Below are 24,058 nucleotides of genomic sequence, written 5' to 3' on the forward strand. Positions count from 1 at the left end.
TAATCAGGTTTCCTTTTTCAGATTCCCAGATTTAGAGTATATAATTTTATGATTAAAATTAGAACTTAAATTTAAACATTTTAATCCATGCTAACAGCCAAATTATCATTGTGACCTTTATCTGTTTGAAAATTAAACCAAAACATTTTTTTCTAAATTAACTTTTAATTATTCCTATTAAAGAAATTGTTTTTTTCAACAACTCTCTTACAGAGCATGCAATTCACCATAATGCTTTCTCCAGCATACTAAATATCATCAGCAGACAGCAGGTAGCCCTATGTAATCACTTCTGATCATTAAGTTAATTTATAAACTTCATTTAATGAAGTTCAGCATAATATAGAATTTTAAGAGACAAGCTTTCAGTTTTCAATCCAAAATTAGACAGGGTTTTATTTATTTTAAACTGAACTTCACTACACTGAACTTGAGTCTCCAAATATAATTTAAACAAAGCTAAACTATTAATGTTTCTTCTAATTTATATAAATATTCCAGTATTAGATGATAGACTATTAAATATGTTACTCATCAGTCCAAAAAAAACTCCCATAATCTTTTCTGGAAGATATAATAATCTTTCAGTTTTTTTTAACTCATTTTCTATTCTGTAAGGTAAGTGAAGTTTAATTTCACAATACCCACCTTTTTTCATCTCCATTTCTTTAGCCCAAAATGCAATTTTTCAACAAACCAAGTAATAATTACTAATTATTTTTAATGTATAAGTAATCATACAGCAGAGTTTGATATCATAGATGGAGTATTACTCCCTCAAGTATTTGTGACAAGCCTGTGAAGAGATTCCTCTATTATCTTACTTTGTTGCTATAGGGTAATGACTGGGTTACGACCAATTAGTCGTTATTATTATGACAAATTTTCTTTGATAGGAACAATTTAAAATTTATTTTTTCTATATACAGAGATCACAATGATAATTTGGCTGTTAATGGGGAAAAAATTCCTTTGCACGAGAAGGTGAATCACAGTTATATCTACTTTTCTTTGTTTAAAAATGTGGACTATTTCATTCTTCTTTATTTTGGCGTAATTTTATGTACTGATTATATAGACAGATTTCCGTCTATGTAATCCTTATAATGTACTACAAAAAGGTGTATGTTGCCGAAACATGATATTGATACAAGAATAGACGCTGCTTAAATTTAGTTCATAAATTTTTTAATACTGATGATTTATTTTCTTATTTTGTTGGTAGTAAGAAATGTGTTAAAAGTGGTATTTTTAATATATTTGTAATTCAGTGTATCTAAAGTATGGCTAAACACGCCAGAACAATACAATAAAGTTGTTATCGAGTGCACTTTCTGAATGTAACTAAATATAACAATTATATAAATTTATTATTTGTAGTTCAGCTGTAATTTGTTTTTTTTATACATTTTAACGGTAACAAGTGATGAAATCGATTTCAGTTTGAGGTTCTTTAATTAAAAATCCCTACTAATCAAATTGGTCAATGATTGTTAGACCTGCTTTGTAGACAAAATATGGCTGCAGCGTGTTATTAGTGTTATTCATGATTTATCTTCCGCTGCTTATAGATGAGGTTATGTGTGGTTGTATGTTTTGTGTTTTATTTGCGCAATATATGTTACTGGCAAGATGTTTTTTGATTGTTATTGTGTAAAACATTGTGTTCTTTCTGTTACTTTCAAAGTACTGTGATTTTGATCAATTTTTTTTACTGATAGCGAGAAGACAAATACGTAACGATTACCGATTCTAAAACAGATGTGATAATTTTTTGAGTACATATTGTATTTTTTTTTAGAAGAAACTGTTGTAATGGCAGAAATAACTGAAATTAATGATCAGTTAAGAAAACATTTTATTAAACTAGTATCGGCTCTACGTAATGATTCAAGTAATACTATTTATAAAGCCCTTAGCCAGTTGAGGATTGACACTGAAAAAAATAAATTGGCTTATAAATATTTATGTGAAATTAATGCTTTTAAAATCTTGGTAAAATTTCTTCAACTTCCAAATGATAAAATATTAAACATTACGCTTAGCTTGTTAGCAAATAGTTCTTTAAATGAGTGTTCAAGGAAGCAAGTGAGTTAATTTTTCTATTACGTATGTATTTATTTGGGTTGCATTAGATTTTTTTTTATATTCGTCATAACTAATTTATTATGGTGGTAGATGTTCATGGTTTTATCAATGGTGTATTATCTGATGTAAATAATTTTTTTTGTAATTATAATTTAAAATTTTTGTTATACAACTATAATCTCTCTTCTAGTCTATGATTATGTCATCGTATATATATATTTTACTAACGATTTTATGTATTTAGATTTCATAAATTGTAATAACACACCGTGGGATGTTTTTATGCAACTAATTATTAAATAGAATGCACTTGATCTAGAGATTAACCAATGAAACTATCTCTGGTCTTACACAGTAACCAATCTACCCACTTCACTTAAGGCTTGACAAATATCAGCCTTATTTGATATAAATCAACCTTTATTAATGAGAATGAAAAAAATTGTTATCAAAATTTTGTTAGTGTTAAAAAAAAGAGCTATTGTTTAAAAAATAATAGTCGAATTACTAGTTAGATTCTACAGGTCCTCTGAAATGACTACTTACTCTTTGAGGCCAGTTTTTATCTGTTTATTCATTAAGTAACAACTTTTACTTTTCACATCAAAAGATTTGCAACAGCATTTTGGTATTATAAATTTATTTTTAATAGTGACATTATTGTAGTTTATATTAATGAAACAAATACATTTTGGTACTATATTTATTGTTTGGTTATTTTAATTTAAAAAAAAGAATTATGAGCAGAGAGTAATTATATACTTTTATAGGAAAAAAGAGAGTAATGGTTAAACTGAAACCAAAATTTGATACTTATAGTGGGATGAAAAATTTTTCTTACTTAAACATTATTTATTATGACTCCTTTAAGGCTTTGTAATTTTGCTGTTGCAGTTAACATTTTATTAAACGCAGTTCTTTTTTGTTTTCTTTAAAAACAAATCAATCAATCTTTTCAGTGTTAAGAAGCATTGTCAAAGACGCAAACATTATTATAAATGAAAAAACAAAATCTTATCCGATTTATATACTTTTGGTAAAACTATTATCCTTTCATTATTGTTTGTTTTATCCCAAAAACAACTGTTTAAGATGTCTTAACTGTTTAAGATGTTAGTTTATAAAGAAAATTTTAGATCATATAAATTATAATATTGTTTTAAATGGCAACTTTGATTATGGTTAAGGGGGTACCTAATATTATCAGAATTGTTATTGCAAGGGTCGTTCAATAATTAAAGAAACAAATGACAACAAAAAAATTATTAATTTAATGATAATGAAACTTATGACAAGTTATAACATAATTTCTGGCCGAAACTGTTCACCTTTAAATTCTTCTCCTTGGTATCTGAGCTGTCCTTGTACTACCTGCCCATTATTGCTGAACTTGGTGCCACTTAAAACTCAGAGAGTAAAACAAAAATAAATCTGAGTGTGCAAGATTGGATGCTAAGGTAGATGTGGCAATATCACCCAATCCAATGTTTGAACAGCTTCCTATGTCTTTAGAATGGTATGGATGGGTGTTATCATGCAGAAGAATTTTGAGAGAATCAGGATATTTTCCAAGAATATCAGCAATGTTCTTCCAAATAATTGGAATAAATTGGGCTTTCATTAGCAGTCATTAACTTAATTGAAAAACGCCATGAGCATCATTTTACTGGCTGAAGCATAGGTTTTGAATTTTTTCTGGCAGGCAAACTGATATTTAAATTCTATAGTTACATTTGGATTCTGGCTCAAAATAATGAATTGAAGTTTCATTGCAATCTAAAAAAAGTATTACTTTTTCCTAAAAACTGCAATCAAGTTCTGCACAAATATAAATAAGATTTCTTTGAGATTTTGAGTCAACTGTCTCTGAATCCACCTTGAAACATTTTGTAATAATTCATACATAATGGAATAGATAGTGCCAATACTTGCATACAAATTTCAACAATTACCAAATTTTTATGGTTATGTCCATGTGAATTAGATCATTAATGCGATTTGTGAAGCTCCATTCAGAACATCCATTAGCCTTTGTTACAATGAAAATCACTAACACTGTTAGCCAGATTTAAACTGTTCAACTCACTTAAAAAAAATTTACATGGTTAATATCCTTTTCCACACTAAATTAATATCTGCAAGTGAATTTCAGCTGATTTTATAACATCAGAAAATTAAGATTGTATCATAGCATGATTTTTTTCCATGTAATGTTTCAAGCGGAGCTAAACATTTTGGAATAAACAAAAGAGGTATAATAATGGAAATTCTTTTCAAGCACCTGGTATTTTTTATAATAGGAGTGCCAATTTGTATGTCAGACAACCTCAGTTTATTCCAATAAATCAATATTTGCACTGGTTCTGTTTGTCTAATCACTGAATGATCCTCCTAGAAAAAGTAGTTAGTATGTGGGAAGTATGCTGCTATACTGCATATTAAAGTTTAATTGTCCTTTCAAATCATTGGAAAAATTGTTAAAATGTTGTCTAGATTTTGCACTTTACATGTTGATTTACTTAAAAGCACTACTGATTTTCCTTAAAGTAGTAAAAGAAGGCTATTCACAATGTGGACATTATGTTTTGTGAAAAATGATTGTATAATTGTATTAAAAAAAAAAAAATGGAAAAATTAAACAGGTTTATGCATTTTCATGCACTTGTTATCAAAATATAGTTATATTTTAAGAATTGTTATAGTTGATGTAGATAACACCAAAATTACACAATTTTACTTTAATGATTGAATTACCCAACAGCATTCTTTTGATATAATATTTGAATAATCATCACAATCACCATTTTATGATGTTGTAAGCTTTTTGCTTTACACTTATTCATTGCTATGAAAAAAATTCTGTACTTAAATATTGTTTGAAACTGATCTTTTACAACTTTATTAAAATATATTTAATAGTTAATAGTTTAATATATATAAATTACTGACAATTAAGCATCTATAACTGAACATTCGTGGGACAGTTTTAGCATTTCAAAGCATCAGGTCGCTCGTCTAAAAGATGCATGGCTGTAATTCACTTTACCATGAGGCAAAAACAGAAGCAACTCCTTCCCTACTTCCATGCATGCACACAATGTCACTCACCCCTCTTGTTTGTGGGAAGAGAATGCACTCGATGCCATTGTTGCCACAAGAAAAGGCAAGAGAGTATCTTTAATATTTTAACCCCCCATGAAGAATATTGTGATAATTCTAATTGGAGATAATGATCAAGCCTCTAAGGTATAAATCTGCAAAGTTTTATTAAAATCCCTTTGTAGTTTTTGGATGATGAGCGCACAGACATGATCCTAGTTATCATTTTATTATATGTATAGATTGTTTATTCATTTAAAAAGCAGTGTATATAAATTAAATGCTGATTGTTGTGGAAGGTATGAAGCTTTAATTCACTATCTAATTTGTGGCAGAGATTTAACATTCAGTATATATGTACAGTTTTATTTTTAACTGATTCAAGTAAATCTAGATTGTGGGATTATTACATCTGCATTACTATTTAAATTTTTGATTATCTGCATTTTATGTAACCTTATACATAGAAAACACTTTACTACAAATTTTTATTATACACAAAGTAATAATATAAACACATAAATTAGGCATTTAATGGTTAACTACCATTGGCACATTAATTGCAGTATTAAAAAAAAAACCTTGTAAGATTTATTACTTGCACCTATGAATTATGAGACCTTCAGGGGGCTTGAGTGCTCAGTGATATAGAATAGCCATATAAGAATAACCATATCGGAGAGGTATCTGTAGAGAGCCAAACTAAGGAATGATTCCTGAAAGGGGGCAGCAGTTTTTTCAGTAGTAGTTAAGGACGTAGGTCTGGAGGACTTAAACGGCCATATCGACATCACTCAATCTTCTGAGTACTACGCAGCTGAAAGCAATGAAAAACTACAGCTGCCTTTTTTCCCCAAGAAAGTGTAACTCTGCATTTTCATGTAACAGATGCAGGTGCCTTCCTTGGTAAAATATTTCGGAGGAAAACTAGCCCCCCGTTAGGATGCCTGGGTAGGGACTACTAAGGAAGGGGTCACCAGAAAATTAAAATATAACATTCTACGAATCAGAGCATGGAATGTTAGAGGTCAAAAAAGGTTGGTAGGTTAGAAAATTTAAAGGAGGGAAGTAGATAGGTTAAATGTAGATGTAGGAATTGGTGAGGTTCGGTGGGATCAGGAAAACAACTACTAACCCACCGGGTTGGTCTAGTGGTTAACGCGTCTTCCCAAATCAGCTGATTTGGAAGTCGAGAGTTACAGCGTTCAAGTCCTAGTAAAGCGAGTTATTTTTACATGGATTTGAATACTAGATCGTGGATACCGGTGTTCTTTGGTGGTTGGGTTTCAATTAACCACACATCTCAGGAATGGTCGAACTGAGAATGTACAAGACTACACTTCATTTACACTCATATATATCATCCTCATTCATCCTCTGAAGAATTATCTAAACGGTAGTTACCGGAGGTTAACAGGAAAAAGAAAAAGGAAAACAACTACTGGTCAGATGACTTTAGAATAATTAACTCAGCATCAAATAAAGGACAGGCAGGAGTAGGTTACATAATGAACAAGAAGATAGGGAAGAGAGTAGAGTATTTCAAAAAGCGTAGCAATAGAATTATTGTAATAAGAATAAAATCAAAAACTAAGCCGACAACGATTGTTAACGTCAATATCCCTACAAATGTCCATGATGATGATGAGGTAGAGTGTGCATACGAAGAAATTGATGAAGCAATTAAACATATTAAGGGAGATGAAAATTTATTAATAATTGGAGATTGAAATGCAAGCATTGGAAAAGGCAAGGAAGAAATATTGTTGGTGAATACGGGCTGGGCAAAAGGAATGAAAGAGGAGACTGAAGTATAATTTAGTATTTTTGAACATAGAAAATATAAGAATGCTAATAATGAAGAAAGTAAAAGGAACTGTCGACAATTAAAGAAATACTACAAACAGGGAGTGCAAACTAGCAAAAGAAGAGTGGATTAAAGAAAAGTGTTCAGAAGTGGAAAGAGAAATGATCATTGGTAAAATAGACAGAGCATAAAGGAAAGTTAAGGAAAATTTTGTGGTACATAAATTAAAATCTAATAATGTGTTAAACAAAGATGGTACACTGATATATAATGCAAAAGGAAAGGTCGATAGGTGGGTGGAATATATTGAAGAGTTAGACAGAAGAAATGAATTAGAAACTGGTGTAATAGAAGAAGAAGAGGAAGTCGAAAAGGATGAAAGGAGAGAAACAATACTGAGATCTGAATTTAAGAGAGCATTAAAAAATTTGAATGCCAGAAAGGCTCTTGGAATAGACTGAATACCTGCAGAATTACTGCGCAGTGCAGGTGAGGAAGCAATAGATAGATTATACAAATTGGTGTGTAATATTTATGAAAAAGGGAAGTTCCATCAGACTTCAAAAAGAGTGTTATAGTCATGATACCAAAGAAAGCAGGAGCAGATAAATGTGAAGAATACAGAACAATTAGCTGAACTACTCACGCATAAAAAATCTTAACTAGAATTCTGTACAGAAAAATTGAGAGGAGAGTGGAAGAAGTGTTAGGAGAAGACCAATTTGGTTTCAGGAAAAGTAAAGGGACAAGGGAAGCAATTTTAGCACTCAGATTAATAGTGGAAAGAAGATTAAGGAAAACAAACCAACATGCATATCATTTACAGACTTAGAAAAGACATTTGATAAAGTAGACTGGAATAAAATGTTCAAGTATAGAGATAGAAGAAAAACTGCTAACATTTACAGGAACCAAACGGCAACATTAATAATCAAAGAACATAAGAAAGAAGCCATAATAAAAAAAGGGAGTCCGACAAGGTTCCCTATCTCAGTTACTTTTTAATCTTTACATAAAACAAGCAGTTAACAATGTTTAAAAACAATTTAGATCTGGAGTAACAGTGCAAGGTGAAAAGATAAAGATGCTACGATTTGCTGATGATATAGTAATTCTAGCCGAGAGAGAGTAAAAAAGATTTAGAAGAAACAATGAACGGCATGAATGTAGTTCTACACAAAAACTTCAGCATGAAAATAAACAAGAAGAAAATGAAAGTAATATTGAAATGTAGATGGACCACTGAATATAAAAATAGGAAGAGAAAAGATTATGGAAGAAGAAGAATTATGTTATTTAGGAAGTAGAATTATTAAAGATGGACAAAGCAGGAACAATATAAAATGCTGATTAGCACAAGCAAAGCAAGCTTTCAGTCAGAAATATAATTTGCTTACATCAAAAATTAATTAAACATCAGGAAAGCATTCTTGAAAGTATATGTATAGAGCATAGCTTTATATGGAAGTGAAACTTGGATGATCGGACTACCTGAGAGAAAAGATTAGAAGCTTTTGAAATGTGGTGCTGTGGAGAATGCTAAAAATCAGATTGGTGGATAAAGTGACAAATGAAGAAGTGTTGCAACAAATTGATAAAAGAAGGATTTCGAAAAATATAGTTAAAAGAAGAGACAGAATTATAGGCCACATATTAAGGCATCCTGGAATAGTCGCTTTAATACTGGAGGGACAGGTAAATAGGAAAAATTGTGCAGGCAGGCAATGTGTGGATTATGTAAAACAAATTGCTAGGGATGCAGGATGTAGGGGGTATATCAAAATGAAACGACTGGCACTAGATAGGAAATCTTGGAGAGCTGCATCAAACCAGTCAAATGACTGAAGACAAAAAAAATACAGTCATTATTTTAGCAGAGAAAAAGTTAAATGAATTTGTAATAAAACATAATGAAATCAATGTTAGTCTACTACAATAAAAAAAAAAATAATTATTAGAGATAAAAAATACAAAGAATATGATAACATATAGCAAATTTAAATTCTTCAATTTAAAAAGGAAGGGAGTTCAAATATTTACTACTTTAAACTTTACCACAAGTAAACTACAAACTTCATGAAGTTCAGTAGCACTACCAATTAGCAAGTATCAATTTTATAATAATAATAAAATATTTTACATATTCAATATTTTAAACATCATAGGGCAGACTCTGAAGTGTAATATTCTTAATTTTTTTATACATACTCGCAAAGCAGAGTATGCATAAGAAAATAAGCATTCGAACACTGCTATAGATTAGAAAACCAATAGCCTCCATCCTTTACATATCTTATTGGTTTCCATGATTCATTCGAATTTAGAAAAGTCATATAGTTGTTTGCTATATTAGTATTAAATAATTTCTGGTATTGAATTTTTTTTTTTAATTAAAAATTTTTTTCATTGTACAAGTGTTATGTTATTAAATTTAAGCAAAAATTATAGTTAAAAATATAATAACACTGGACAGTGGTTTCTTTCTATCAGGCATAGCTTATTTTGTAATTCTTCTTATAGTATTCATTTTACCATCAATAATGAACTGAAGGATGCAGTGAAGTTGTGGATCAAAAAAATACCACCAGCATTCTTCATTGACGAAATGAGAAAACTGGTTAAAAATTGGGAGCAATTGGTAGCTGTAAACAGTGATTAAGTGAAAAAATAGCTATATTTTTATAGCAAATAAAATGCTATTTTGTCATATTTGTTTTATTTGTGAGTTATGTGTGGCTGTGCATTAAATTTCAGCTACCCTTTACATATAGCATTTTATTAAAAAAGTAAGTAAAAAAGATGGCTCACTTCCTATGTACATGATTTTATACTGAAGCATCTTTTAAAGCTATTGTGTAGCTCCCTCATCAATAATATTACAGGCTAGATGCTATTTTTAATGTCCTTTATGTTGAAGTGGTAACAAGACCCTTTAATATGTGGTTGAATAGTATATTTAATATGGTTTGTTTATTCATTTATTATTTTAGATAAATGTGTTTAGCTATAGTTTTTGTTTATTTTCAGAATGTGTTTGTTGTCTTCTTTGGGTAGGTAAGGTTTAATATATTGATTGTTGTGTTATGTCGTGCATAATTTAAGGTGAAATGTGAGTATGGCATAATTTGCTGATGGTAGCAAGAAATATGACTTTTATAAAGTAACAGATTTAATTCAAGTCATTATTTAAATATCTGGAAATCGCTTTCAGAAATGTACAGCGTATCTTTCTTCAAAACTGTTGTCCACCATAACTAATATTAGTGATACTTGTCTGCAAGTGATCAGGAAATGTATTGTGCTTGTTGAAATATTTGCCATTTGATTTGTTTTATTTTTGTTCAACTATTTTTTTTGTCAGATTTAAGAAAAGTGATTAGGAAATCTATATCATGTGGGTTCAATAGTTGCCAATTGATTTGTTCTATGTTAGTTTAATTAGAATTTTTTTTTTTTGTCAAATGTAATTTATTTGTAAATTTCAGACTGTTCAAATGTGTTAGTTCATTACTTTTATGTAGGTATGCGCAAATTTGGGTTTTGTGGTTAATATATTTGTATGTGTGTCCAGTGTCTACGAAATAATTTTCAAAGGTAAAATGCTGCTGTGTATTCTGCTTATAAAAATAGTGTGCAAATTCATCCAGACACAGTAATTTTTTTTATTTCTATTTTGTGGCTACACTATATAGAAGGAAGAAGACATGATCTCTGTCTTTGTAGAATAGTCACTGTGAAGTCCAGTAATAGTGTAGTGTTGCTAATCATTTTTTTCATATTTATTTAATGGATCTTTATAAATAATTACCTCTGTAAGTATTTTTTTATGTAAATAACTTTCTTTTTTTTTTGTAGATTGGAGAGTCAGGTGTAGTGCCCCCACTGGTTTCAATATTAAAGCATATAGTGCAAGATTCTATTCAGAACAGGGCCTGTCGACTTGCTGCAAATTTAGCATTGTCAAAAAATATTGCTTATGATTTGTATGAGCATAAAGCAGTATCTTCGATAATTAATGTAATTAATTCAAGTAACTGCCCTTGTACACAGCAATCTGCTATTAGAGCACTTAGGTAATGATAAAATATTTCATTTTATTGTTCAATAATTTCTTTATTTTTGTGTAGTATTATGATGGTTGATAAGATTGTATTGAACTTTGTTTTGATAGTAGTAAATTTTAAATGATATCAGAATGGTGGCTTTTGTTTTTTTTTTATTATAGTGGTACTTACACACACTCTACTGCTGTAGAATATATTTTATAATGTAGAATGGAGTAAAATGTAATTCATATAATGAAAGAAATTATTTGTGATCAGTAGAACAATCGGGTAGCAGTTATAAGAACAAAAGATGAAGGAAGCTAGCTCTGATTCAGAAAGAAGTGAGATAAGGCTACAGGTTCATCCATGCCACATTTTGGTTTGTACTTAAAAGAAGCAATATAAGTAGAAATTGAAAGAAAAATTTGAGAGTGGAGTATATATCCAAGGAAAAAAATAGCAATTTTAAGATGCATTGATGTCATTGTTCTTTTGACAGGAAAAGAAATTTAATTTGAAATGAATAAAACTAAAATTCAGTCTTGTATAGTTAGGCTCTACAGTCTCGTAAAGAGACAAACTAGGATGGTGGACAATCTCTTAAGACATCCAGGTATAGTTAATTTTAATTTATTTCTCTGTTTAGACATCCATATAACAGAGAAATGTGTAGAAAATATACTCCGAAGAGGAAAGCAGATATTGAACATATAAATAGATAAATGGGGATGTAGTATTTATATTGATTGTTAAAAGATTAGCACAGAACTAAAAGTAATGAATTGAATCAGAACAGTCAACTGAACGATAACTCAAAAATTAATGCCTGTTCATAATCCCTTTGTAACCCTTTGAATATATTAAGTACAACCAGAGACATACCAGACTGGAAGTTTCAGATAATCAGAGATTTTGATAATTGTTTTCATCATTTGTGCATTAACACGACTTGTAAAATAGTAAAATAGTTATTTTTACAGTATTTTAATTGTTTGTAGGAAGGATAAAGAGAAAAGAGAAATGCTGTTGCATATATTCAAAAAATATAATTTAGCACTATTTTTCTAAACAAAAAAAGTTGAAGCAATTTTAGTTGTAGTATCTTTTAAAAAATGAACTTTTGTAATTTATACTTGAAAGTAATGATTATTTTACTGTGTACAAAAATGTTAGATAAAAACATAAATATATGACTCAGATCAGTTTTGTGTAAATGTGATAGATGTGAATCAGTGAGAATATTTTAACCAATCTGGAGAGATTTAAAATAAAACTTTTAATGAAAATCAAAATTTCAAAACAATTGGCATGATTAAAAGTTGAAAACAAAAAATTTGCTTTGAAGTTACTATGTACAACTTCAGTTTAAAATATTTAGTCTTTTTGTTTTAGTTTTCAGAAACTTGTAAATGCATTTACAACTTCTATATTGCCTCTTTATGCTCATCCAAAATGTGCATATTTTTTTGAAATGTTGGAAAGTTTTTTCATTTTATTTTTAAATATATATTAAATAATTTTAAAAATTTTATTTTAATATCTAGGATACTTTGGGAATCAAGCCGAAATAATAATGAATGTTCTATAAACATCAAAGATTCAATGATGGCTGAAAATGTTGTTAAAACTGTTGCTCAGAAATTAACATCAAATGTTAATGGAGTTACTCAAAATGTTTTACAAGCTATTGCTCTTTTTACGGAGTACAACCCTGCTAGTTGTGCAGATCAGGTAAGTTCTAATTTATATTTTCCTTGTTGTTTTATAAAGTAATTTATTGCTTTTGAGAAGTATAGAATAGCAAGTATCGGATATTATTTATGTAATACTTCACATGCTATTCTGTGGATAGAATGTGCAATTGAGCACCAGTTATAGTTGCCAAAATTTTTGATTTTGTGGGAAATATTTGAAAATTAATTAATATTTTACAGGGTGATCATAAATTATTCAGAGCATTTTAGGTGTTCATAAAAAAATAACAAAGCATTGTACATATATTCATGCTTTATTGTTGAACAAGGAATTTTAAACAATTCTGTTAACTATGCTTATTAATTCAAACAAATTCCACATGAGCTCCTTTTGTGGCATATAAAATGTTTAGATGGTATTCCGTTTCACATTGCATGTTAGAAAGATTATCTGGAGTTTATTACATTACATTAGTTACATTAATTGTAACTACTGCTGTATTAAAATTAATTACACTTTTGATTCGTCTTTTTAGTTCATTGATGTGGACAACCTTTGTTGCATACACCCTGTCTTTGACAAACCCCAAAGAAAGAAATTGAATGGCATAACATCAAGGGAACGAGGTGACCAGGGAATTGATACATCATGGCTGATCCAACATTGGGGAAATTTTTCATATAGATAATCCCTACATGTAAATCCCAGTGTGGTGGTGTGCCATCTTGTTAGATAAATAATGGGTTGCTGATGTTCAGTGTGTGGTACTTCATACTCCAGTAACATATATAGGTAACTGTTGGCTTGGTAAAGAAGAATGGTCTGATCACTTTATAAGCAGTCGACACACACCAAACATTAATTTTCAGGCCCACGTTGTGTTGTTCAAACGCAAGCACACAGCATGAGGGTTCTGGTTCTTGTTACCCCAAATCTGACAGTTAATGTGAACACTAACATGGAAGGTAGCTTCATTAGAGGAGATTGCTTTTTCTAATAATGAATTATATTCATTCACTTTATTAAGAATGTTCCTGGCAAATTATAATGGCGTGATTCATCATTATCTTTAATTGCATGACCTGCTAAATTTTTTGTATGCTGAAGTTTTAGGCGCTTTTGTAAAACCTTCATCATTGTCTATTGTAGTATTCCAAGTTCTAAATTCACACGAGTCAATTTACCCAGGCTTCTCTGAAAAGTTTCTTTACTCAATCCACAACTTCCTTGGAGATGGGAGGTCTGCCAGCACCTTTGTGTTACCTTTTCTGTATCCTTGAACTGCTCATACCAACATATAATACAGTGTTTATAAGGAGGATCATGGCATTATTCTAAATGAAAACATCTACAAACTAATTACAGGTCTACTTTCATGAAACCATAGTATACTTATTATGTTTTTCTACATGGTAGCCATTACTCAACTGACTAGCCCCCCCAGTTGTTACATTACGCCGGAATGTTCATTCAAGGTCATCAGTAACTCTTAGTATCCACACTATTTGAAAAAAAATTAATTCATGCTACCTTGCTTTGTTCGTTTTTAATTAACTCCTGAAATGTGCTGAATAATTTGTGTTCACTTTGTATATTCTTCTTGAAGAAAACTTAACTTTTTACTAATTTTGTGTTTTGTATTCAGGATTCATTGCAAGAGGTATCAACATTTTCCTCCTTTAAAATTAAAGTAAAGTAAATTTTATGATGTTAGAATTTGGCCTACTTAAGTGTACAGATTTGTTTTGCCAGGTTTTTATATTATAATAACCCCTTAATTTCCATATTTATTGGTATCAATACATTGCTTAGATTGGGAAATATGCAACATTAAAGACAAAAGTGGCCTTTTCTCTTTAAAGTAGAATATTTCAGTTCAAAAAAATCATAGAGATATAAACAAAAAAGAAATTAAAGCTAAAATCCTAAACTTTCAAACAATTTTAATTCAGTTTATGTAAAAATTTTGTTTCCCATGTGCTTGGTCAATTATGAAGAAAAACGTTCAAATTTTTAAAGCTTTTCTTCTCACTGATTTTTTTTTAATTTGATGATTTTTGAAATCTGAAGTGCACTAAGCTTTAATTTCTGTTTTTATTTGTCTCTAAGCCCTTTGGTTGCAAAGTTAAAAGAGTTTGAATACAATCATTTTTTATCATAATATATTGGTGTCCCTTTAATTTTTTGTACCAGTGTGTAATGTATCAGTAGTATGAAATAAAAAACTAAAACGAATTTATATTCTTTGTTATATAGCCACTTTATTAATGCAAGTTCGAACCTTTCTTTGTTCTATGCAGCAGTCGCCAAATGTGTCATTTTGATGACTTATAATATTTATAATAAATATTTCAAAACAAATGAGTATTTATTATATATAAGCATTATTATTCAATTATCAACGAAAAAATGAAGAAAAAGTGACAGGAAATACAATATACAACACAAAATAAAATCGAAGTAGAAAAAAAATTAAACAAACATATGAGGTCTGTAAATAAAGTAATGAGGCTGGCTCAAAAAAAATCTTTATTTATAATCTATACATGGACTCTTTCACCTTTGAAATAGTTCCCTTGGGAAGCCACAGAATGCTTCAAACGGTTTCCCCATTCTTCATAGCAGTGTTGGAACTCAGAAATTGGAATATCCTTCAAATCGTCGGTTACATTTTTTTTTAATGTTTTCTTCTGTTCCAAAATAGTGTCCTTTGAGGAGTTGTTTTAAAATTGGGAACAGGGAAAAGTTACAGGACTCAAGTCAGGTGAATATGATGGTTGCGGAACTACAGGAATGTTTTTCTTTGCCAATAACTCATTAATTGAGAGAGCAGTGTGACAAGGTGCATTGTCATGATGCAGCATCCAGTTGTCTTTGATGGCTGTTCTCATGCAGGCAACTCTATTCTGCAGTCCTTCAAGAATTTCTCAGTAAACATATTGATTTACAGTTTGTCCTGTAGGCAAAAACTCCTTATGGACAATGCCATTACTATCGAAGAAACAAATTAGCATGGTTTTGATTTTTGATTGCTCATTTTTGCTTTTTTTGAGATGTGATTAGTTTGAAATGTGCCACTCTTTGCTCTGGCATTTTGTTTCTGGGTCATACTCAAATATCCAAGATTCATCACCAGTAATAATATTTTTTAGAAAATCAAGATCAGTTTCAATTTTGCCCTAGAACATCATGGCACACTTCCACCCTGCTGTTTTTGTTCAACAGTGAGATTTTTTGGGACCAACTTTGCACAATTTTTTTCATGTCCAATTCATTTGTCAAAATTTGATTGAATGTGGTATGGTTCAAATTCAGTTGTTCTGCAATCATTCTGACAGTTAATCGCCAGTAGTACCATATCAAGTCCCTGGTTCGCTCAACATTGTTGTCACTTTTTGACGTTAACGGTCTTCCAGAGCATGGGTCTTCCACCACTGATTCCTGGCCATCTGAATATCCTATAAACCTCGTAAAAACTTCGGCTCATGACAGAGTGTCATCTTCATACGCCCTTTTCAATTTTGAAAAAGTTTCATTAGCGTTCTCACAGAGTTTAACACAAACACTCATCTTTGTAACGCACACCAAAAACTCATTTCACAAGAAGTTTGTTTACAAACAATAGACTAAAAATATTAATATCTGATATAAATCAGCTGTTCATATAACCATATCTTTACTAGTAACTTTACAGTGTAGCCACTTTGGCCACCAAAAAAAAACTAGTCTCATTACTTGTATTTACAGACCTCAGTATTTTTAATTTTTGAACATGAATTATAAACAAACCAATTATTAGATTTTTTTTTATACCAAATTAGAGCTTATGTCATCCTGTTTAAAATGCTGTTTAGTTTATGAATCCTGCAGCATTTCTAAAACATGTATTAAAATGATTAAGTCATCAATGCTTTAGTCAAATTTTAAATGACTTTAGGTTCGTATGAGTTAAAAAACATGATTTGTCCAATCCTGTATGAATTGACAGGATTATTGGTGCTTGTTCTTACTTGCTCAGTATGAATTCTGTCACACACAGTAAGCGAGTAATTGCATGTTTATTCTTGTCAGTGCGTGTTGCATTTCAAACCTATATAAAGGCAGTAATTGTTTCTTTTATTTTCATTAGCATTTTTCATGTGCAATTGGTAGCAGGTTTTTTAAAGTCAATCTATTATTCACGTATTTGTGAAGTCAAAACCATGTAAGAAGCAGAAAAAAAGAAACGGCAGTACAGTGCGGAATATATTAAATATGGATTTATTGAAAATACCACAAATCCATCATTCCAATGTGCCTTATTTGTCAAAAAAACTTTTTCAAATGAAGCGATGAAGATTTCCAGGCTACAAGATCATTTTAATAAAATACAATCTGATAAGAAAGACAAAAATGTCGCCTATTTTCAAGACCTGAAAAAGAAGTACGTAGCTCAGCCAACTATATCAAAACTTCTTTCAGCGGCTTCCAAGCAAGACGACAACAGAGTTCAAGCTTCGTACAATATCTCATTGTTAATTGCTAAAACAGGCAAACCACAAACTATTAGGGAAGATATAATTTTACTGGCAGTTAAATAAGCAATAACCACTATGTTCCATAAACCAGCAGCAGATATTATCCGAAAAATTCCTTTGAGCAATAGTTCTGTGCAGATGAATTGATGAGATGCCTGAAAACATTGAAGGATCATTATGCAATCATCTGAAGACTTGCCAATTTTCAATTCAGTTGGATGAGTCCACTTTACCAACTAATGAAGTGTTGTTGTCATATGTGAGGTTTATCAAAGATGAGAAAATATGTCAAGAACTATTATTTGCTAGAAATTTAGAGACAGCTGCAAAGGGAAAACCATATGTAATACACTGAAAATGTTTTCTGATGAAAAGGAAATTTTTTTGAAGAATATTATGTCAATTGCTATAACTTCCCTAATTTATCAGCAGCATCCTTCAATAACAATGGCTTGCTTGTTTACTGCCAATTCCAGGACATTTTAAATATGGACATACCAGATTGGGTGTTGGATCCTTTTTCAAATATCACCACAACAGGATCATCCCAGTTAGAACAACTTATAGAACTGACAACAAACGAAGAAATAAAAATAAAATTCAAGAATGACTACCAAGAATTTTGGCTGCAAAAGCCAATCCTGCAACTGTACCCTGGATTATGGTCGATTGTTCAATGATTTCTGATAGCATTCCCATCATTGTATTTGTCTGAACGTGGATTTAGTGCTGTAGCAACGTTGCTAACCAAAAAGAGAAATCGGCTGCATGTTACTATTGTTGTATAACTGTATAGATACTGGTGAAATATAGAGCTAGTGTGGACTGTATTTTTGATGAGATGGTAGATGATGAAATGAAGCAATGCTTCGTTCTTGAATCATATTTAATTTCTTGTTACCCTTGACATTTTGATTGAATTACAATAGTTACACTAAACTTGTAACTATGAGTATAACTTGAGTGTATGACTTTAGTCATATTTGAACTTGAACATTATCAAGAAACTATGAGTCCCTTTGGACTGAAATGAAAACACAACCACACTTGCGGGATTCTGACATAGAATGATCGTACGAGCTTAACTCGCCAGTGAACGCTAGCACCCACTAGATTGCAGCACTGGACAGCTCGACGTGGAACAGAACAGATACAATAGTAATTTTTTTGAAAGCAATTTTAATTTTTGATAGCAATTTTCTGAAAGTTTTTAAGAGGGCATCTTAAAAACAGAAATTGCAATTATTATTTTTAACAGATTGTAAGCTTAAAGATTTTGAGGGCTGCTAGAAAACTTTTGATTCTTAATGTGGGCAGTGGGCGAAAAATTTTGAGAATCAATGTCTTATACTGTATTCAATTAGCTGATAGAGTGAAGAATAGATAAACATTACATTTGTGTGAGTTAGTTCATCATGATTCTGTTGAGTCACGTCTCATGTATCAGTGCTAATTCATAACATGACATCTATATACAACACTAAGTCATTGTATAATTAGTTATGTAATGAAACATTTATATGATATTTCTCAGTTCTATTAAAACCCTTGATCTTTTCATATGGTCACTCTTTTGTTCTCGTGTTAATTTTTGTGTTTCTGTTATTTATTTATTTACTCTAATATTGTTTAAAGTTAATATAATGTAATTTTTTTATATCTGATGTTAAAAATTTATGCTTAATCCCTAATCCCTTACTGATCTTTGCTGGATTATTCCGATGGAGCCAATGTGCTTGATTAGGGCCTTTGTCGGAATATTCTGGCATCAACTTTTTGTCTGGTTTTAATTCGTCGTCATAATATTTAGTTGTTTTATGTAGTTTTTTTTAGTGGTGTTCTGCAGTAATAGATAATGCTAGTTATTAGTTTTAATACAGTGTAAAGTAAGGGATTTTCACATGTATTTGATTATAATCAGCTGACTCGCTGTAATGGCGAGTTGTTTATTTACAGTGTTCTGTGTAGTCAGCCTGTGAGCACTATATTTCCTATTATATCGTGGAATTCTATAAATATATCAATATATAAGTGTATAATTGGGTAAAGTTTTTGTGTGTAGGTAAAATTATAAAACTAATTGCGTGGATATTTTGTTTATATGTGTGATTGAAATTCTGTGAATATGCGCGTGCATATGTGTATTAAAATGTGTTTAGCATGCAAAAAATTTATTAAACAAAAAAATAGAACATTCATTTCTGTAAAAAAAAAGAAACCAGTAACGGGCTAAAAGCCATCAATAAAACGGGCTAGCAGGAATGGAAAAACTGTATAAAACATGTAAGTGATGCTGTAGAACCAAATTATTGGAAACTGGATAACATAATAGGAAACAAAATTGAGCCTATAATTTTTCCTCTTAATACAGTAGGTGTAGCACTAAAGATTTCTTGCAAAAAGATGACTATAACTAAATTGAATTTATTATTTATTTATTATCATAGAGATTTTATCTAAAATATTAGTGAATATTTACTATTAGTAGACAATTGACAATTTCATAATTCTTAAAATACTCAAGGAAGCTACGTAACAATAAACAATTTTAATAAATAAAATACTCTTGGGTTATCAGTTGTGTTGAACAAGGTAAGAAGTATTTATTGAACATCTAACATGTCTTAATTTATTTAAATTATTATTATAAATGTGGTTACTGAAACCATTAACATCATGTAGTTTCTTTTATATGGATTTACAGGAGATGCTTGTGACTTGGCCGCCTGAACACTCGTATGCACAGTTTGTTTACTTCAACACTATAATCTAACTGAATTAGATTTCATTATAAATAATAAATCATATAGATATATGTAGTATTTGGCATTTTAAAAGTAATAATGACAAAGTCTTTGTGGCTAATTTTAACAAAATTAAAATAATTTTACATATTATCTCTAATAGAAAACAAAAAACACTGCAGGTGGCAGTACTTCAAAAATGTTCCTTTTATATAAGTAAATGTAGGGTAAAAATTATTCTATTATTTACTGCTATTAGGAATATATTTTCAGTTTTTACTTTTATGTACATAGATATATTCTGATGAATATATATACATTCATGAATTAATAGTTTAGCATCCTGGCAGTGTATGATTTATAAATCATTTACTGCTTAAGCAGTAAGTGATATTTTTATTTTATCTGTTACTGATAATAACATATGTGTAAATGTTTGTGTGTGTGCGTGCATGCGCGTGTGAAGTTAATTATCATATTACCTTCAACACGGGTAGTCATGAGTAGTCATCACTTTATTCTGATAGCAACAAATAAATTTCTTTATTCTTATAATTTTTATATGAACATTACAAGTGTGTATGTGTGGAAAACACATACACACACTTGTAACATTCATATGACGATTAAAAAAATGAAAGAAATTTATTTGTTGCTGTCAGAATGAAGTGATGACAACTCATGATCCACCATGTTAAAATTAATATTTTTAGTTGATAAATCTTATCACAATCGTAATGTAAACATGTAGTAAGATATTTTTAAATGTTTTTGTTTTAAATTTAGTTGAAGTCTGTTGAAGGCAATGGTTTTGCTTTGCTGTTATCCAAACTCCCGGATTCAATGGTATACCAAATTATGTACAATTTATCCAAGAGCCATCCTGGGGCTTATTATTTCAATGAATGTCATGCTGTAAAAACTATTATTGAATTGTTATCAGATGTTGAAAATCAAAAACAGAAATGTAAGTAATTTAGTTATTATTTCAATTGATTATAAGTAATACATTTAAAAACTATAAAACTTTTGTAATGGAAATTTATGGAAATGAAGAGAAGTATTTAGTTTTTTGTTGATGAGTAATTCACCTCATAAGCTCAAAGCTTGTAAAATGGGAATTTGAAGCTTTGATTTTGTAGCATATGAAAGATGCCATGTCTGACTGGGATTCAAACCCAGATATTCTGGATAAAAGGCTGAGATGTTACCACTCCACTATGGAGTTGCCATTAGTGGAAAAAAGTTATTAAGTATAAAATGTGAAAATCAGTGTTTCTTGGTTTTATAAATAATGGAATTTGAATTCAATATAATTTTACATTTTCTTAATTTTCTAAATGGCAGAATGTGAACTGTAAAATGATCCAGATTGCTTCCACTTAGTCCATATTATTTTTCTATTCAGTATTTTCCACTATTTTTATTAATCCAACTGATCATAAACAATTCAGATAACATTATTTAGAAGCTTTTAATTTATATGTATGGTAACTTAGTCTTGAGTTTTTAAATCAATTGTGTCACTATGTTCTGAGTACATTTTTTAGTGGGCTATTTTATTCAAGAGTGAAGTTAGATTATTGGATTTGTGATGAGAAATGAGGTTAGAACGTTGGATATGAGAATACTTTTGACATTCTTTGTGATACTGAGTAATCCAGTGCTTCATGAATCTACCATCTACTATTAAATGATTTAGACTGTTAGAGTGATTCATTTGAATGAATTGGTTTTGCTAAAACATTAAATTGGTGAATAATTTTGAAACAGATGAATAATTAATATTAAATTTTCATTTGCCAAAGTGAAAAAATAGTGTTTTTTTTTTTAAATTATTTTCTACTATATACCAAGATGAAGTAGGAGTCACAGATTTTTATTATAACAAAAATATAAATGTTATTTGAAATCTTAAACTGTGATGTAATGTATATTGACATATTTTATGAATGGTTTACAGCTAAGAATATCATTAAAAAACCGTAACATAACTTGCAGGCTATTTTTGGTCATAAGTTTTGACAAATGTACTTAATTCATTAATTAACTAACAAATAAAACACAAATGAAGTCTAAAACCAGTGTGCTTCAACTCTTGTTTTAAATATTGGTTATATTGCCTAATTATTCTTGTATCTTTATTTTTCATTAAAAATTAAACTACTAACACACCTTATTTTTATCACTAGTATTCTTGTTTTTGTAAATCTAATGACTAAAATATACTGTTCCGTTCTGAAAATATTTAATTACAATTTAATAAAAATAATTTTTCATACGGAATAAAATTAATGCAACACATAATAAAATTAATTCGATGACTGACGCAGTTTTATGTATAACTAAATGCCCAATAACTGGTGATTATAAAATACTTTAATTTTTTGTGAGGAACATTAACTAAACTTGATGTATGAAAGTGTTATTTTACTGATAACACTGTTTGTGTTATCAAATGAAACTTATTATCACTAATTGTAAACTTAAATATAATGATTACATTATACAGTATTCGTTGTATTGGTTACACTTTAAATAGTTCTTTGCTAGTAGTTAGATTTTTGTGCCAAAATGGCAAAATTTATCATTTCTTCATTTGTTATTTAAAGATTTCGTTACTAAGATGGTTTAGGCTTTTATATTAATCATGTAATTTTGTTATGGCGTAAACATCACTTACTAATAGTTGTTAGACATAGTGGTAGTTTCTGCTATAGGCTGGATGCTACAACTAAACTGAATTTTTTAATTGTAGATGAACAACTGTAAGAGATAAGAGTTATTTCTAAAAGATGATATATCCATTCTCAGGCATATAAATAAATATACCATGTCTTTTTATAGTAAAAACAGTAGGATTGAAGTTGTTTACTCTAATATACTAATTCATATTAGCATATTAAGCCCGTTAAAATGTCTGATTCTCTTCTGGTGTAACATAATATATACTTTGTTCGTAAGGAATGTCCTTATAGTGAAGATTGCTACTCTCTGTGTTTCTCAGACTGCTGGTCTCGTATACCTCAGGCACTTTGCATACATCATAACCAATACAGACATTATAAAACAGTAAGTTGATGTACTATGTATTAATTGATGTACCCTTTTGTTTTGAAGCTGTGTATTATATGTACTTATTATTCAGTAGAGTAGAAATTATTGTTATTGTTTTTCAGCTCAGTTGAGGTGTTTGTATATTTATTTTTTAAAATTTTTTTCAGTGTTAATATATACTCTTTGTTTATTATGCAATGATTCTTCTGGCAGTATGCAGTTATTGACTGCTAAAAATGGATTGGATGTCTTCTTATGTTTGTTGGAACAGTCAAATAGTTATTGTATTAGAAGTAGTTTGTACCATGTTCTCCTAAGGTTCATTTTTGAGCCACATATATTACTGGTAAGTTTCCAACATTTGATTTTATATTGTCTTTTATACAAAAGTAAAATTGAGAAAGAGAGATTAGTTTTGAATCAGGAGGAAGCTAGTTAGAAAGCGAAAGCTGTTGATGATATTATTAAATTTATTGTTTGATTTTATAACTGCCATTCATATAAAGATAGTTTTTTTTCTGTAATTTTATTATTTAGCTGCCAAAGTCAAGCAACTTGCTGTAGCAAGAAGTTATAAAGTAAGAAGCATTTCATGAAGTTTTAACAGAATTTCAGACCTCCTAAAAGTTAATTGTTAACTTTAATGAACTTAGTAGTCTATCAACTTAGTAGCTTTTCAACAGCTACAATGTTTCAGTGAAACTTTATAAAAATTGATCTGGTAATTTTTGATGATCAAAACCTTATTTGGGAAGAGAAAACAGCCTAGTGTTTTGGCTTCTTTATTTGGATCACAGTAAACATTTTTAGATGTTGTTAACTTCTTATCAATATTTCATTTCTGATATTAATGTTAAGGTTATTATCAGAGTACTAAACACTTATATTTTCAATAAATGTTTAATACTGCAAATATATTTTTTTCTTATTTTTTTAAATGGTCCTATGTCATTTTTTAAATAAATAATTGTATTACCTGTTTGACAATAATAAAGGCAAAATTAT

The 24,058-nt window shown here is 29.7% G+C and overlaps 1 protein-coding gene across 2 annotated transcripts in view; it reads left to right on the forward strand.

The window, feature by feature from the left end:
- The first annotated feature begins 1,482 nt into the window (after positions 1-1,482).
- Rnb (BTB/POZ domain-containing protein Rnb) overlaps positions 1,483-24,058 on the forward strand; it is a 50,803-nt gene continuing 28,227 nt past the window's right edge. For both annotated transcript variants that reach the window (XM_075363984.1, XM_075363985.1), the window contains exons 1-5: positions 1,483-2,088; positions 10,850-11,067; positions 12,585-12,771; positions 20,783-20,963; positions 23,221-23,399. In XM_075363984.1, the coding sequence (XP_075220099.1) occupies positions 1,816-2,088; positions 10,850-11,067; positions 12,585-12,771; positions 20,783-20,963; positions 23,221-23,399 (1,038 nt within the window). In that variant the 5' untranslated portion in view covers positions 1,483-1,815. The remainder of the gene's footprint in view (positions 2,089-10,849; positions 11,068-12,584; positions 12,772-20,782; positions 20,964-23,220; positions 23,400-24,058) is intronic.

The sequence above is a fragment of the Lycorma delicatula genome, chromosome 4 (assembly GCF_047948215.1).
Source record: "Lycorma delicatula isolate Av1 chromosome 4, ASM4794821v1, whole genome shotgun sequence".
In the NCBI taxonomy this organism is placed as follows: domain Eukaryota; kingdom Metazoa; phylum Arthropoda; class Insecta; order Hemiptera; family Fulgoridae; genus Lycorma; species Lycorma delicatula.